Source organism: Bacillus rossius, chromosome 2, assembly GCF_032445375.1.
Source record: "Bacillus rossius redtenbacheri isolate Brsri chromosome 2, Brsri_v3, whole genome shotgun sequence".
Taxonomy (NCBI): Eukaryota; Metazoa; Arthropoda; class Insecta; order Phasmatodea; family Bacillidae; genus Bacillus; species Bacillus rossius.
In genome coordinates, this window is record NC_086331.1 from 71754627 (window position 1) to 71772092 (window position 17466).

Consider the following 17466-nt stretch of genomic DNA (forward strand, 5'->3'; position numbering starts at 1 on the left):
CTGCCTGGCGCTTCCACGGCCAATCTATATTTGTTCTTTAGACAAAATTTCATATGGATTGAGCGCAGCAGCACGTCACAGGTTTAATACAATAAGATTTCTGGATTATAATGCACTCTGCATCATTTTAGCTGCAGATTTAAACATAGTTTATTTTCTCACTAGCTCTCCAAGTGATGACGACGATCCACCAGTACAGGGTCCTTTACCTTTTGAGCCAGATGATGCACCATGGAAAAAGTCTGAATCAGGAATTCGTAAGTTGTAAGTATTCATATCATTGCAGTATTACTTTGCTCTTTGTAGTAACAATAACATTACTTTTAGTTAAATGTTTGTTTGAACAAGTTGGTAGTCATGTGTAGCAAATAAAATCCTGCACACATTGTGCTAGTTTAGCTTTAAGCAGCTCGTGAATGGATACTTTGAGCATTGGTAACACATAATTAGGGACCCACTTTTAAGGTAAATAAAATCAGCAGATTTCTTGATTTTTCTATAAAAATAATTTGGTTTCATTAAAAAAAAAAACTTTACCTAAAAACCCAGTTTTAATTGTTATAAAGTATACACCAGCCCCTCGAAGTAACGCTCTAATTCGTTCCAGGAAAATAGAGCACTAATCAAAACAGCCCTAATCAAATACGTTTTTGCCATAAGAGTGCATGTTATTCATAATAATTGGTTCTCCAGCCACTGAAATCCATTTGTTTACTTTTCCTTACAATTTAAGAAAAATATAAATGTATAAATTGCATTTAAAGTTACGTAACACAGGATAAAGTATGTAGTACTTATTAGGTTTAGTAATTAGTATATATTGAAATTGATTCTAAAAAAAGAGTAACTTCGTGTACGCAAGACTAGGAGTCAGCGCAGCCTGTCATGCAAGATGTGAACTAGCCTCGAAAGCTTCCGGCATTTCCCACTAGAGCTGCTACTGAGTTGCAAGACGGCGTAGTATGTATAAACATTAACTAAACACACACGTAGGCGTCGGAAAATGTATTTACGAAATATTATTTACTGTGCAATTTTAATTAGGCTTTAAAAATATGCGATGGAAGCGAATAACTATTACATAAAAAGGTTATATCTTTTTTTGATTCGTCATAATGTTTATGTTAAACAAGGACCGTCTTATTTTTAATTTGTTGCATTTTGTTTGTAACATTGTAGACATATGAAAATAAAATAAATTATGTGAACGAGAAAGAGCGCTGCTTCGTATATATGACCGCGCTACTTCAAATCATGCCCTAATTAATTGGTGGTATCACTTCAAAACATCGAGGGGCTGGTGTTTAGGCAAAAAATTACCAGATTTTTAACATTTTACAATATACACTAAACAATTTTTTTTATATTTAGCCATGATTTTAATTTGTTGAGGATTATATATGAATAATTGGCTTCATCAGTAAGAGAATGTATCAAACAGATGTGCCAAAGTTTTTAGAAAGATATAGCAGTGTTTAGGCTAATGCCTAGGAACTCATTCAATTTTAACATTGCAAAATTTTGCTATAAATATTTCGTTAAGGTTGTACAATTTTTAAAGTTAGTCTCTGGAATTCATGTACACAATTTTTTATGCACCATTTTCGGAACTTAAAACTCAAAATAATCCAGCAGTTGTGCAAAAACATTCACATGCATAATTGAAAAAACATGCTATTTTTAGCACTTTATCAAACAACAAATATATACACCTGCCTCTAGAAGTAACACTGTTCGATTAGCATGGTTTTGAAGTAATGACTCCAATAAGTTACGGCATGATTAGAAGTAGTCTGGTCGTAGATTCTAAGTAGCTGTTTTCTATTATGTTAATTTTTATCTCTGTGCTGGCACAATGGCAATGGAATTTGTGTAGCATTAAATATAATGCAACAAATTAATATAACGAAACAACAAACAATATTTTACTCATTCCTAAATAGCTATTAGCTTCCTTCATTGCATATTTATCGTACGACACCTGTGTGTTCAGCCAAAGTTTATTTTACGCTATCCTGCATGTGAGCAGCAGCTCTGGAGAATAAAGCTAGAAGCTTTCAGGGCTAGTATACCTCGCACCTACTAGAATGCTGTAGTGTCAGATCTTGGCAGACACACATTTAATAAAAAACAGTGTTGGAAATTACGTTAACATTTATTAAATAATCTTTTTAATAGAAAACATCAAGTTTATGCTTTTTTAATTCTTTTTATAATGAAATATCTCTCCTATATTAATAACATTAATATATTGTAACTCAGAAGTGATGTTAGCACCTACTTAAGAATGCTAGGCCAGAGCCCTATTATGTAATCAATGTTTTAAATTTATTTTTAGAGTGTTCAATCTCAAAATGTTACGCAGCATTTATTTAAATGTGCCTCAAATGTATTCAGACTTATATTTCTACTATAAATTAATTGTAACGGGTGCACAGTAGCCATGTCTTGATTAAAATGGTAGTCAGCAGGCACACTTACCTAATTGGAAAACAAATTATTTTGATTAAATGTACTCTTATGAAAAAAAATTTCATTAGCGCTTTGTTTTCCCAGAATGAATTAGAGCATTACTTTGAGTGGCAGGTGTATGTGTACCTGGATGCTGGACAAAGATTTTTGCCAAGCTTAGAGAAGGAAAAAAAAAATTCTAGTTTGTTAGATTATCATATCATCTTAAATTCACATTAATGATATATTTTTCCTTTCTGCCACTTTAGTCGGTGCTGCCAAGCATAACAAATTTTCCGTAAGCATCACTGATTTATACGTCCAGTTACGGAATTGTGCAGTGTTATTTAATACGAAAGAGGATAAACTTATTGACTTTTCAGAAACATGTGTCTTATAAGTGTTTTGTAGGCTACTATAAATCTCATGATTATAGCCAGTTTGATGTATATATGGTACAATTTTGGTAAAATCTAGTTTTTGTTAAATCCAGTTGAACTTATTCACACAATATTAACACACATAACCTGCATTGCCTCCATAGTTTGTAGTTACAAAATTTCATGGATATGTATCATGAAAATGATATGCAAAGAGTATTTAATTTGAAAGCATAGAAATGAAGATAAAGATGTGCTATGCAAATCCCTTGAGAGTTTTCAAGAACATGTACCAGTGTTTCATGCCTAAAAATTATTATTCTAAAATCATGTGTTATAGGCATTTTCCCTCTTTTAAAAATCCAGTTTAAAAACAAAATTCAGAAACAGAACTACTCATCCGCCATCAGCGTATTCTTAATGCTTTCAGCAAAAAGACACTATATCAATATCTTAAGAAGTTTTCAAATCGCTTGACTTTTTCTGAAGCTCTGCACACCATATGTGTGCCCAGGTAGGTGGGGCCCTTAGTAAACCTCTGGAATGATCTGGGATTATTTTCTTTGTAATTCTGAAGCTAATACAATGCATTTGAATAGAAAATGTGATTTGGGGTTTCTAAAATTATTAAGTGGACATTAGTTACAATTTAAATACTTCACCTTGTGGTGCCATCTTCTCCCATTATTTTATTATAGTTAGCAATGCAGATAATTAAATATTAAAGTTTGTAGAGATGTGTTGGTTTTTTATTTTTTAAATTTTTTTCAATTTACTCTGTGGTTTTTGTGTTCATTTTATATGTAAGTTTGGTCAATTTATGTATTGTTTTTAAGTTAATCTATACGTCAGACCAAAATGTTTTACTGCTTAATGAGCTTGATAGTCAAAATTATGTGTGTGTCTATATATATATATATATATATATATATATATATATATATATATATATACATATATATATATACATATACATATATATATATATATATAGATATATATATATAGATATATAGATATATATATATATATATATATTTATATTAATGGGCTTCAAGTATCCTGGTTATGCCTCAACAAAATTAATGTAGCATGTGAAGTGAAAACTATCAGCAAGTGATTGATGAACTTGGACAAAGTATCAGTACACTTAGAAGAGTTAATTTTAATCTTATTCATACAAATATTACAAATATTTTGCAGAGAAATTCTAGTTGCCTTATTTATAAGGAAAACTACAGCTTTAATTAAAGTTGTAAAATTTATTTTTGTAAACCTAAGTACTTGAACCTTAACAGTATTAAAAAAACTATGGTGAAAAATGCAGTATGTTGTAATATAACAGTATTACAGAGCACTGAAACTGTATATTTGGTTTTTTACATTTCAATTGCTGTTGCCAAGCGACGAATGTCATAAAGTGCTTTGTTGACAGTTGCAGAAGGTTTTTTTACAAACTGTGTTTTGGGTTTTATACATAATTTCAAGACACTTAAAAGACATTGCAGCTAAAAAATTTTTTTTAATTACTATTTTATTGACATTTCTACTTGTCAAATCCCGTTTTCGTTTGATTTCTTGTAAACTGTCTTGTGATTGGCTGAGGCTTGCCGGCACCTCTAATGAAGCGCCTGGTGCCAGGAATCATTGGAAAAGGATTGTTTTGGACCACTTGTCCTAGTGTAGCTTCCCATCAAGTTTCTGACGGAAGCTAATTTTACAGTTTAAATTAGTGGACACTACGGTGTGATATAAATTATCGCCCAGCTCACCTGCAATAGCCTGCTGTGAGTACATTTGTGTATGGTCCAGAGACAGCATCAGGAAGGCCATATTGAAAATTGCGTTGGTTGCAATTTTAGTGATGCCGACCAGATTTTGTCCTATTTACACGTATCACTCGAGTGTAATTTCATGTTTATTGGGTGGCCTTAAGAACAAGCTACTGTTTGTAAACATTGTTTTGTGCCCCCGAGGCCAATATTTATTAAAAGCTTATAAACATTCAGACAAGCACAGACATCCAAAGGCTAGTAGACCCATTAGTACTGTCTAGTGAACTACCAAATTGAACTAGTCATCAACTTTGAAATAAAAACTCTGAGATATTAAATTAATCATAAACTTTTAAATTTAAGAAAGTGAAATATATAAACTTTTAGTGTAATCTATGCCCAACATATTTGGACATATTAACTATTTTTGCATATTTTTTATCTGCCCGCCAAGTTTAGTTCCATGAATATGTTGCAGGTTGGTATATGGTCAATTTAAAAATATTTTTAAAATATCAGATGATAAATTTTGCAATTTTTTTACAATTTAAAATTTGTTGTTATTGTATGTTTACCTCCCCCTTACACAGTCACATCATACAGGTTATTAAATTTCATGTTCACAGTTTATTTTATTTATTGCCCATTCTTAAGTTCTGTGCATTTTCTGTACACTATACAGATAGTATAATTGCAGAAATAATAGTTCACAGAAGAGTAAACATAGTGGTGCCAATTAAGTTAGGGTATAGCTGTGGGTGTCAATAAGTTTTGTTGATTGCACCACACAATGTAGATTTGTACCACATTTGAGTCATCCAATGCCTGTTAGTTAAGCTCAAAAGAACAATGCAAAAATTGATTTACCTAACTACTTAATTTGAAAATTCTCTGTTTTTTGCATCACTTGGCTCAACATTAAAATATACTACTTATGCATCCCTACAAATTGCTTTGTTTAGTTGAGTTGGTGTGTTCTAAAGTTTCATTACTAAATTATATTTCACTATTACCCTTTGAATTTTCCTTTTTTTTTCTTCTACCAGGTGCTTGATTTTATTTGGCTAGTGCAGTTTTCATGCGGACGGTTTCGTGCAAGAAATACAATTCCCTGTCTTCCTACATTTTGTGATTAACAACTACGTGAATTTAACATAGGTATCAACTTTTAGTTACCAAATTAATTATTTTTTTTACCAGTCATTAGACATAGTATTTTAACTCCTGGTTCAATGCCAACTTTTGATGGTGGGCTTAGTTTATATTGTTGGGTTGGTTATTATTTTGTGTGTCAGATAGAGCAAGATGGCACAGTGATAAGACTTTTGGACTCGTATTCCAGAGTATCTATGTTTGAATCCTGGTCTGCCATCCTGATATGAGTGTTACATGGTTTCCCAAAATTGCTCCAAGTGAATTCTGGGATGGTTTCTTAAAATGGGCTATGGCCTATTTCTTCCACAATATTTCTGTGAGATTGTGTTTTATGTAGTCTGTTATTACCTCGCTGGCGATGAGACTTGAACTTTAAGTAAAACAATCTATTTGTTTGTATGGGTATGTTTCATGTTTGTGCATGTTTAGATTTTGGGTTAGTGTTTATGTGTATTTGTTTGTGTATATTTGTATATTTTTGTTTGTGTGCATGTATTTGTGTTAGCCACAGCACCCATTCATGGGTTGGTGATGTTTATTAAAGGCTGTAAAGTTTGATGTGTGCTGGAATTAAATTAGCTTTGCATCAGATGTAAATTATCTAATGTGATTCAAAATAATGAATACTTTAGTAAGAGCAATAATTGGGTTTTTAATTTTAATTCTGAATTAAAGTGATACCAACAAAACACACAACTTTTACAATATAAATATAGTGTACGCACTTGAGACACTATTAAAAGAAAGTCATCAACTTTGAAATAAAATGCAAAGGATAGAAATGTAAATCCTGGTTGTTAGTTTGGCTGATTAAAAATTCAACATCTATTAAGGCTTGGTCGCATATGCCTTGTATTTTTTTTTTTTTGGTCATTACTATTATTTAAGGGCTATTCTGTAATTTTTAACACGGTACCTCTCGTGCAATTGTTTTGTCATAAATGTTTTCAAAATTTATTTACATAGAGTAAAATAAGTGATAATAATTGCCAACACTAGTACGACTTTTTACATCCATTAGATTACACTTAGTGAATATCAGTTGAAAATTTTTGTGACAAATCAACAGTTGCAAGGGAGATATATTGTTAAAATTTACACCCTTAAATAATTAAATAATAGTAAGAATGAAAAAAATTAAAATATCAACATAGATTGTGAAACCAAGCCTTCCAAGCCTTAAGAGCAGGTCATATTTATGATTCACATAAATACATAATGACTAGTTTGTACTATATAATCTTCAACTCTTGCAAGTTCACAAAATATATATATAAATGCAAACTGTGCTGGACAAGTATTTTCATTTCCTAGCAGTATTACTGATTATAGCTCTCTCTCTCTCTCTCTCTCTCTATATATATATATATATATATATATATATATATATATATATATATATATATATATATATATATACAATATGCTTACGCAGCATACGAAACTTTCCACTGAATTCCAACAGCAAGTTTTTCAGTTTTTTTTTTTAAATACACTAAGTTGGTTTTCTGATTTAAAATGTGGTGGAAGTTTATTATAAATACAGATAGCAGAGCATCTCGGACTATTGGCAAAACATTTTGTACGATGTTGTAATATATGAAAATTATTAAATTGAAATTCTGCAGTTCATTAACAGATGTACAAAAGTCATTCTAGCCCTAATTTATATATATATATACAAAAGTCATTCTAGCCCTAATTTATATATATATATATAAATTAGGGCTAGAATGACTTTTGTACATCTGTTAATGAACTGCAGAATTTCAATTTAATAATTTTCATATATTACAACACCGTACAAAATGTTTTGCCAATAGTCCGAGATGCTCTGCTATCTGTATTTATAATAAACTTCCACCACATTTTAAATCAGAAAACCAACTTAGTGTATTTAAAAAAAAAACTGAAAAACTTGCTGTTGGAATTCAGTGGAAAGTTTCGTATGCTGCGTAAGCATGCAAAATGGTACAAAAATTTTACATCGGTCATTAATAATATTAAACAATCAAACCAAAATTGCATGGAATCAAAAATTATTCTGGACAAAGCATTTAACATTCACACTGAGAGTTTTGAAATGTGAAAACAAAACCATATTATCACATGTTACACAATAAATAAGAAATGTGTAAATTCATTCGGTAAAATTTTTCCTCCAAAAAAAAGTTTTCAATATAGGGTTAGTTAATATGTTTAATTATGTTGGTGAAAAATGTTTAGCATTTACTATGTGTGTAAAACTTATTTTTAGTTACCAGACTTAACTGTAAAATTTTTTTTCTGTTTTAGTTTTCGGAAGCTGTTCAGCGAAAGTAACGTCACATTTCTTGGCACCAGTCCAAAACGCAGTCTTTCTTCCCTCTCCAAGATGGCACTGTCTAGCAGCACTTCTTGTGACACATCTGTTTAACACTAATCATTTGTCAAGTGGTGTTGATGGAAGACTCATTGCTGCCATTAATATAATGGGCAATGTTGAACTCTGGCTTGGTTTTTATAATAGATAGTGAGTTATATTCATTTATTGTATACAACCTACAGTTCTATATGATATTTAGAGCCGGTGTTACCATCCTCTTAGCAACCTTTTTGTGTGGATTCTGATTGATTGCTTAAACAATTATTTCACATTGTGAAAAAGAAGTAGCGTTTTAAAGACTGTGGGTGGAATTTTTGTCTACCCACAGTTTTTATAGCAATAGATTTGAGATCTGTCTTTAACATTTTTCACTCTCCGCTTGTCACTGCATTAAAAAAAATTCTGTGTCACTATGGTCATTTATCGTAACCTTCATGAATATAATTCACGACATCCATCTCGATTCTAACGAGATCTTCAGTAGCCGTTATTGTTGAGGCATCAGGCTTATGTGGTGAAGGTTGGTGATTTGGTAATAACTATGGTTCAGAGTTCACTACAATCTTGTAGCCCATTTCCTTGAGCTTCTTTGTATAACCATTGCCAACCTATGGCCCCCCGAGGCCTGAACATTGGCTTGCCACACTGGCAGGAAATCACTCGCCTAGTAAATAAATTGAAATCAACATTTTAATTTGTAAATTATACTTTTCATTTGCTGTATATTTGAATTGTAAGTTAAGTGATATAATGCTAAGTTGCTTGTAGGTGTGTTTATCACAAATCAAAATTTAACGTCAATATTGTTGATACTTAAACAGGATGTCCAGTATCAGGGAAAACATGTCAAACCTGGAATGGTAATGGAATTTAAAATTTTGAAAAAATCTGAGAATAGTCAAGGAAATATATTTTATGTCAAGGAGTTTAAGTAAACTGATATCACTAACCCATTAACTGTACAACATATTGTAGTTGGATTTAGTCTTTGTTTATTGTAATGCTGGTGTGCCAAGTATTTTTACGCATGTGAGGCTCAATTCCATCTGTGATGATGCCTTACTGTGTGATGTAAGGAACTATAAATTGTTAATAGTTTTTAGGCTTATTGCTACTGTGAAAAACAGTTTTGTCATGACATATAAGAATCTGTAAGTGATATGGCAATGTTAGGAAGTAGCGAAAAATTTGATATTCATGGTTTTGTATAGAAGTATTATGTGTTTTAGTCAGTGAAAAATTATAAACTATGTGTAGAAGTCAGGGAAAAGTCTGTTTAATTCCTTTTGTGGATTTTATTAGACACTATGTAAAAACTTCACAAGATACAAATTGCCACTCTAAATTTTTAAATTTTTGTAAACGGTCAACGTTATTTAAAGGTTGACCACTCCTGTCCTATTTTCACAGTTACCTCATTGCAAACAAAATCAATATTTCATGACCTGCAGCTTCAACCTCTGTGTAACGATCATGTTAAATTAACTTCTCATTGAAGACTACCAAAATATGACATTTAACCCTCTTTGACAGGTAGATTAACTACCATATATCTTACCCAGAGCATGTTTAGAATTGTTAAGACTGGCACTCAAGTGAAGTGTTATTTTTTTATATTACATAATAAGTCACAATGGAGTGCCTTTATATTGTGAGGTGATTTATAATTAGAATTTAAATTAAATGTATGTACTAACAATTTTCTACTGCACCTAAAAGTAATTGTTTTTAAAAATTACTATGAATTAATTCAGATTAAGCAACATTTTTAAACAATTTTTAATAAAGTATTATAAAAAACTGTGTAGGCTTAGGTTAAAAATATAATCCTTCATTTGGTATGAAATTCATTTAGACACCATCTTTTAGCCTAAGTATACCAAATCGTTAATGTATTCCATTTTTTTTATTGCCCCCCGAGAGGCTTAACAAGGGACTGTGCTGATTGAGTCATATTTATTCACAAGTAAATCAAACACACACAATTCACAATAGATGTTTGAAACAATACATGTTCTTATGTCCTTATATAAAATCTTCCTGTTATGGCCAGTACTAGCTCTCGAATAAATACTGTTGACAAGCAGAAAATAAAAACAATAATTAGCATAACAAGTGATTAAAACTTTATAAAAATTTGAAAGACATCTTCAAAAATATCTAGTAAATATTTAGCTTGAGCCACAGACAAATCTTATAACATGGCTGTCCAAAATGAAAATTACACTGCTTGATGAGCATTAATCTTCAAAACACTAAAATGACTTGTTCGTGGGAGCCACAGCAATGGAAACAACTTCCCACATCAAAAATTGGTTAAAAACAATTACTCAGTTTATAATTTTCTCCAAAATAAATATAACAGAGAAAAATTTTAGATACAATGGAAACTTATTACCAAGCTGCAACTGAAAATAATATTACACAATGTGGTCCAAGTACCTCTTCAAACAAATTTAAAAAAAATACACAAATGAGTTTACAAAACGCTACAATCATTAATCCCCCTCTGATTTTCGAAGGTGGTCACTCATCTCAAAGTCCTGTAAGAGACGTCCATTCCCAGGTCTGTGATGAGTCATTTTCCTGTGTCCACTTGCACGCCGATTAGCGCTCTCTTTTCCTTACAGCGCTCGACTCGGACTTTGTTGGCAGGAACAGCTATCAGAAACTCCTCTAAAAGCCTTTCTGGAAGTCTCGACCACTTGGACATAGGACTGGCCACAATCCTCCTTTCTTGACTCCCCAGTGAGCGCATGTATTCTCCACCACTGCACACTCATTTACAACTTCCTTACTTTGCAAATGTAGTAACACTATCAACACCATTTCAACATGGTCCAAGGGACACAACAAGTTCACTGCACAATTCAGCACAAAACTCGTTGATCGTTAGTTATTGTCAAAGTTTCGTACTACTGTCTGTAGCTTACCTGCCCTTGACCAGCCTGCCTTGTTGCCAGCTCAACACCGCTATTAATGTACTTAGCCCCTTTCTGCACCAACACTCTTGGGTTACTTGCTCAACGAGTAAAAAGTGTTACATCCTCTGCGAGTCTTTTAATGTACCGGGTTCTATTCTAACCAACTAACTACTAAAATATGATGAGCGAGTTTTGGAACTTACTTGCTCAGCGAGTGCAAACATCAGGGCGAGTTGAATAAATCAGTTCTCGAACGTGTTACATTCGTACACTGCAGCATTCACTCTCCGATGGCAGTCACTTCCTGCCACATGGCCACTGGTGCTAAGTCCGAACTCATTAATAGGTAGAGTCTCTCTTATCCCAATCTGTAGCTAAGTCCAACATTGGGCATCTTCGTGGACTCTGGCAGCATGGCAGCACGTAGGATGACGGCTGTCAAAGCGGCGGTGTGTCGTACTTCTCCGCTTCTCATCTTCGGCTTCTCCGCTGGTTCTCCGGCTCTAATTGCTATGGATCCATGGAGGGACGTATATACCCAGCATCTTGGTGCCCAGAACGAACCAGATTGATCACCCATCGAGCAAAAGTATCACTCCTTGTCCAGAGTTAGGTGGAGGGGTCGTGAACAGTGTTACACCGGAACTATTTTTTGGTCACATGACTGGCTCAGAACCTCTTCCTTTGGTAGTTAAGGCAACTGGAAATGCTTCGATGTATGGCAGGTGGTAAGCACTAAGGAGCTAACATGATACAAAGTCGGGAAATACAGAAGAGTGTTGCGGGCAGCAAAATTGTACCGCAACATCTTTTCAAAGTGTTAAGCTACATGATAAATTCATCTAAAATTGTCACCTTGTTGGAACTTGCACAAGTGAGCTATTTGCAATACATTTGCATGTGTGTGTTGAAATTTGATGCTTAATCTCAAGAAATTTTTATATTTGGCTAGCAGACATTTTTAAGCTCCATTTTCTGTAATTAACCCCCACTTAATTATTTGAAGGCATACCCCTTGTTTTTTCAGCTAATTCAGCTAATTTAGCTGCTAACCTGTCAGAAAAATATTGTAAATTAGGAATTTTTTTTCTATCAAACATTTGTAACTTAATCTGAAGTAGTTTGACATTTTCAAACATGCAATTACAGATTTGATTTTCAAGTACCCATAGCTTCTCTAAAACACTTTCAACTTCATGTCTTGGAAGAATTGCCTCACAATATTAATGCGTGTCATCTGGACTCATTGATATGGTATACTTGTAGTCAGATATATATTTCTTTGCTTTTACATATATATCTTAGACCTGTGTCACTAAAACAATTATATCATAAGAGCAGTTTAAAGAATTTTAAATAGTACCTCATTTTATTTATTCAACTATTTTCTACCCAAAATATGTGAAATTTTGACATATCCTAGATCTTAATTTTTTATGCCAATATAAAAAAGAACTCCAAGCAGTGGTCAAGTTTAGGGTTAATAGTGCATTTTGCCCAAAAGGGGACAAAGTGTCTTATGCCTCCTAGATGTAGGTATATGGTTGATTTTTTTTATTATTTATTTATTGCTAAATATTTCTTTTGAATTGTTATCATGCTTTCTATTTTTATGTATAAATACAGATATTATTGTTGTATAATGTTTGTATTTTAGCAGTATTTAATGTAATTATGTAAATATTTCATACCTTAATGCTTAATATGTATGTGAATTTGCTCAAATGTAAAGGAGAGGCAACTTTTTTTTACTTTAAACTGTGATGACAGTCTGGTTTTGGTAGTACTGCCTTCTGTTATTAGTAGGCCTGTGCGAATATCAGTTTTTTTTTAAATTTCGAATCAAATAAATCAAATATTGAATTTGAATACTAACCATGAAAATTACAATTCTACTAAAAAAAAAATTCATTTCATGTAACAACTTTGGAAAATTAGACAAATAATAATAATAAAGTGAAAGGTTGGTTAAGCTACGTCAGCTATAATAATAATAATATGGAAAATTTTTGTTGAAATATTTAATTTGTGAAATAAATTTTTTTTTAAATTATGCAGCTGACCTAACTTAACCTAACCAACCAACCAACCAACCAACCAACCAACCAACCAACCAACCAACATACCAACCAACCAACCAACCAACCAACCAACCAACCACCCAACCACCCACCCACCCACCCACCCACCCACCCACAACCAACCAACCAACCAACCAACCTTTCATTTCAGTTCCTATTCGTCTTATTTTCCACAACTTTCTACTCTACATATTGATATAGAAAAATTTTCTTTAAGGCAAAATACTGTGAAAGCCATTGCAATAATTTTTTTGAAAAATTCTAATATTTTTTCTAAATAATATATTCCCAAATTGAAGAGTGGACCGGAACAACATTGTAACTTACAAATCATATATTTTGCAAAACAAAAAAGTATGTTACGGAAATTATGTTTAAATGTACTGAAAATTGGCAGCAAATATTTATTTTGGCAACAAATATTTTATTTTATTATTCCCTAGAACAAAGTTGTAATTTTGTAAGTTACAACGTTTTTCCGGCCCACTCTTCAATTAGCGATTTAATGAACTCATGTTTACATATTTAAACTATAGTTATTCACAAGTTTTCGTTGTTAAAGGTAGTCAAGTAAATATTATTTTAGTTCAGCATTATTATAAACAAAATTTTTGCTGGTTTCATCTTAAATTTTAAACCATTATTTACATTTGGTTATATACTTTTGAGTCGTAACATCTGTTTCGTCATAGATGTATAGTACACCAAGTAAGCTGCTACTGTATCACATTGTTAGATCGATTGTGACTATTGATTTATACGCCATTGAAACTATGACGATTACTTCTTTTAATGTCCATCTTGATGGAGTGTCCGTATCTTTTGGTGTTGTAGTCCTTGATTTTTGACGTTTGTTTAATTATTTTCCACGGCTGGTTTATGTGTAGAAAAAAATTAAAAAATATTTTGTTTTCAAGTTTAAAATGAAAAATATGTAGGTTTTAAATTTTACGCAATATTTTCCGTTACTATTTAGCAAGACAGTAGCGATAAAACTTTTAATACTTGTTGCATGTTAAAAACATCGCTTATTGTTAATGTTTTTGATAATGAAGTTTCATTAGAAATAAAATTAAAAGGTATTTGTAGTGCACAAATGACTTAATCTCACAAGTGAACGTTGGTGTATGAAAAACTCAGCTGTATGTTATGTCAGGTATTCGTAAGTTAACAAATATTCATTATTTTGAAGTGTTAGTATTTGAGGTCAAATTGAATAGAAATTTTTTTTTTTGTTTGTTTTCGTATCCGAAAATTCTAATATTCGCACATGCCTAGTTAGTAGTAAACATCACATTTTTATTACATTGTTACTTATTACACAAAATTTTATTACACAGAGTAAAGCCAAATGAAACAATTACTGAAACTTGGTTCCATTCAAATTTTATTGATTGTGACATTGTCCAATATACTTGAATGTATATACTTTGAGAAATACAGTTGTAGCTCTACAGTATCTTAAATGATACAAATCATAGTGATGTTTGTGCGCTTAGTTTTTCCTTGAAATCAGTAACATGTTATAAATTGTATACATATGTATATTGTTATATGATCATATTTAATGTGTACATACGTACTCTTATATATTGTTTGATAGTGTATAATTGTATGTGCATGCATGTTTATATTTCCGTACTGCAGTGACTGTTATTTTTTGTTTATTGAGTTTTACTGCTTGTTGACAGCAGGGTTTTAGAGATAGTGACATAGAATAACACAATTCTGAGATATTAGGGATGGGGTCAGGCCATGTGTTTTATACTAAGGAACCATATCAGCATTTTGGAAACCCTATAATATCAAAATCAGTATGGTTGGGTCATCTACAATAGGAGTTCAATATATTTTCACTGTGCCACCTCTCTCCAGCATCTGTTTGGTAGTTTAAGTACTGAAAGTATTCAGATAAGTTGGCAACTTATTTTTTCTGTTTATAATAACATGGAAACTTTTCAAACCACTTATTATACTTAAGTTTATGGTTTTATTTTCTGTTCATATAAACAATTCAATAGTTTTGATTTTAGTTTAGAATAAGTATTTCAATCACATGTTTCTTTTTCATAACGATGGAATCAAATGTTAAGATAAGTGTTAAAAATAATAAATGTACCGTATTTACCCGAATATAAGACGACCTCGAATATAAGACGACCCCCAAACTACAGCCTCATGTTTTCAGGAAAAAAATTTTTTTATTGTATTAAACACATGACCAAATTAGATATAAAATTTAAAATATGAATGTTACAAAGGATTTCAACCACCACTTTTTAAATACTGTTAACAGTTTATGTACAAACAGAAATAAATACTTAAATGGCTGCTACTGTAACTGTTGTAAACTGTTATAGAGTTTCATTATGCTGATGCATCATCTTCATTGTTGTCATCTTCACTGCTGTCGACTTCAGCTTCAATTGCATCTTCTTCCCACATGACACTATCGTCACTGCCATCCAAAGCATTAGAAATGCAACATTTCTTGAAGCTTTTGATGATCACTTCCGATGAGATTGTGTCCCATGCAGCCTTAATCCACTGACACAAGACTGCTATACTTGGTTTTCTGATTTTGCCTGTTGGTGTTAGAGCATGGTTGCCTGCCAAGAGCCATTCAGGGTACAGCACTTTTAGACTGTCTTTAAATGGTTTGTTGACACACACATCTAATACCTGCAGCTTTGAAGTCATGCCTCCAGGAATAATAACAAGGTCGGTGTTCATACCTTTAATACATGATTTCACCTCTGGCGTTTAATGTCCTTTGAATGCATCTAACACTAACATCTTTCTTCTTTAAAAGTGCCCCAGGCCTTCTATCCTAAACTGCCTTTAACCAGTCTTGCATCAACTCACTTGTCATCCAACCTTTTTCTTGACATCTCACTATTACCCAGAAGGCAATTTTTCTTTTGGCATAGTTTTACGGTTAAGAATGACAAAAGGGAACAATTTTCTACCATCAGCTAACACTGTAAGCATCACTGTTATCCACATTTTCTCATTGCCACTTGTCTTCACATTAACTGTTTTAGTTCCAACAGCATCCACTGAATAATTTGAAGGCATATCAAAATATACAGGCGTTTCATCAGCATTTAAAATGTAAATAACATACCATTTGTCTAACTTAAATAATCACAGCAAAGAAGTACTGTATAACCTACATTAATATTTTTGTACAAGAAAATAATCGATAAGATGGGCGCCATCTTGTGCTATAGAACATTCCAAAAACATCGGTCGTAACATGTGCAGCCAGTAACTACTGCACAACCTGAAAACATTGACCTAAAATAAGTATGTTTACAAAAAAATCAATGTATCTGAATATAAGGCGACCCCTTTGTTTTGAATCATAAATTATGGTAAAAAATGTCGTCTTATATTCGGGTAAATACGGTATTTTTTCAAAAATTTGGTGTGTGCATGTGTGCCCATGTGTTTGTAATTAAGAGAAATATTTAGAAATGACCTTATTTGTTATTGATAAAAATGCAAGCTACTTATGAGAAAAAACTGTTACTATAGTTTATTTAATGTGAACTATGCCAAGTTTATATAGCTTACATATTTTAAAGCTTAACATTTAATTATTTTTAGTGTTGACAAAGTTACTGTGACCAAAACTGTTCATCACAGGATCCATAGTTATACATTTAACTTAAGCTTGGCTTCTCCACTGGCTTTTATTGATCTGAATTATTATTGCTGTTCCAGTAAATGATAAATGTCTTTAAATGAAAAAAGTTGTACTTTAAACAAATTTAATTAAACTTGTTATAACTGATATAACATTTGTAACTTAGCAACACTGCCTTTAAAAATGTTTCATTACGGTTATGATTATTAAAATTTTATTTTTAGCAGGCAGTTCTCTTCGTTTATACATTTTATACTTATGCAGTTTTTTTACAAATCAGATTATAATACCCTTGTAGTGTAGTAAACTAAATAATTTCATACTTTATTGACATGAGTGGATTCACATTGCCAAGTCAGAATCCCTGTGTGCAGCATATTTACAACTATACAGTAATCCCGTGCACCCCCACCCCCTCCCCCCATGGTTAAAGTAATGGCTGTAAAAGAATACTGCATGCAAAATGTTTCACCTGTCAGTGCTTATAATCAGAAAATTATTTATGATAACTATCCATAACTTCAAGTTATGTGCATTCAAAAATAAACAAATCACAATTAATAACTGTGTAGACAGCATACAAGATAAAGCATAGTTCTTCTTAATTCGTGTATCAATTTGTGTAATTTGATATGCTTTCTCTGCCAATAACTTAGAAAAATTTCCATTGTTTTAAAGTTGAC

The 17466-nt window shown here is 32.0% G+C and overlaps 1 protein-coding gene across 1 annotated transcript in view; it reads left to right on the top strand.

Moving 5' to 3' along the window:
* Positions 1–16930, top strand: part of LOC134529364 (RILP-like protein homolog) — a 93040-nt gene extending 76110 nt beyond the window's left edge. Inside the window, exons 6-7 of the mRNA XM_063363345.1 lie at positions 166–264; positions 8057–16930. Coding sequence (XP_063219415.1) covers positions 166–264; positions 8057–8177 — 220 coding nt within the window. The 3' untranslated portion in view covers positions 8178–16930. The remainder of the gene's footprint in view (positions 1–165; positions 265–8056) is intronic.
* The last annotated feature ends 536 nt before the right edge of the window (positions 16931–17466 follow it).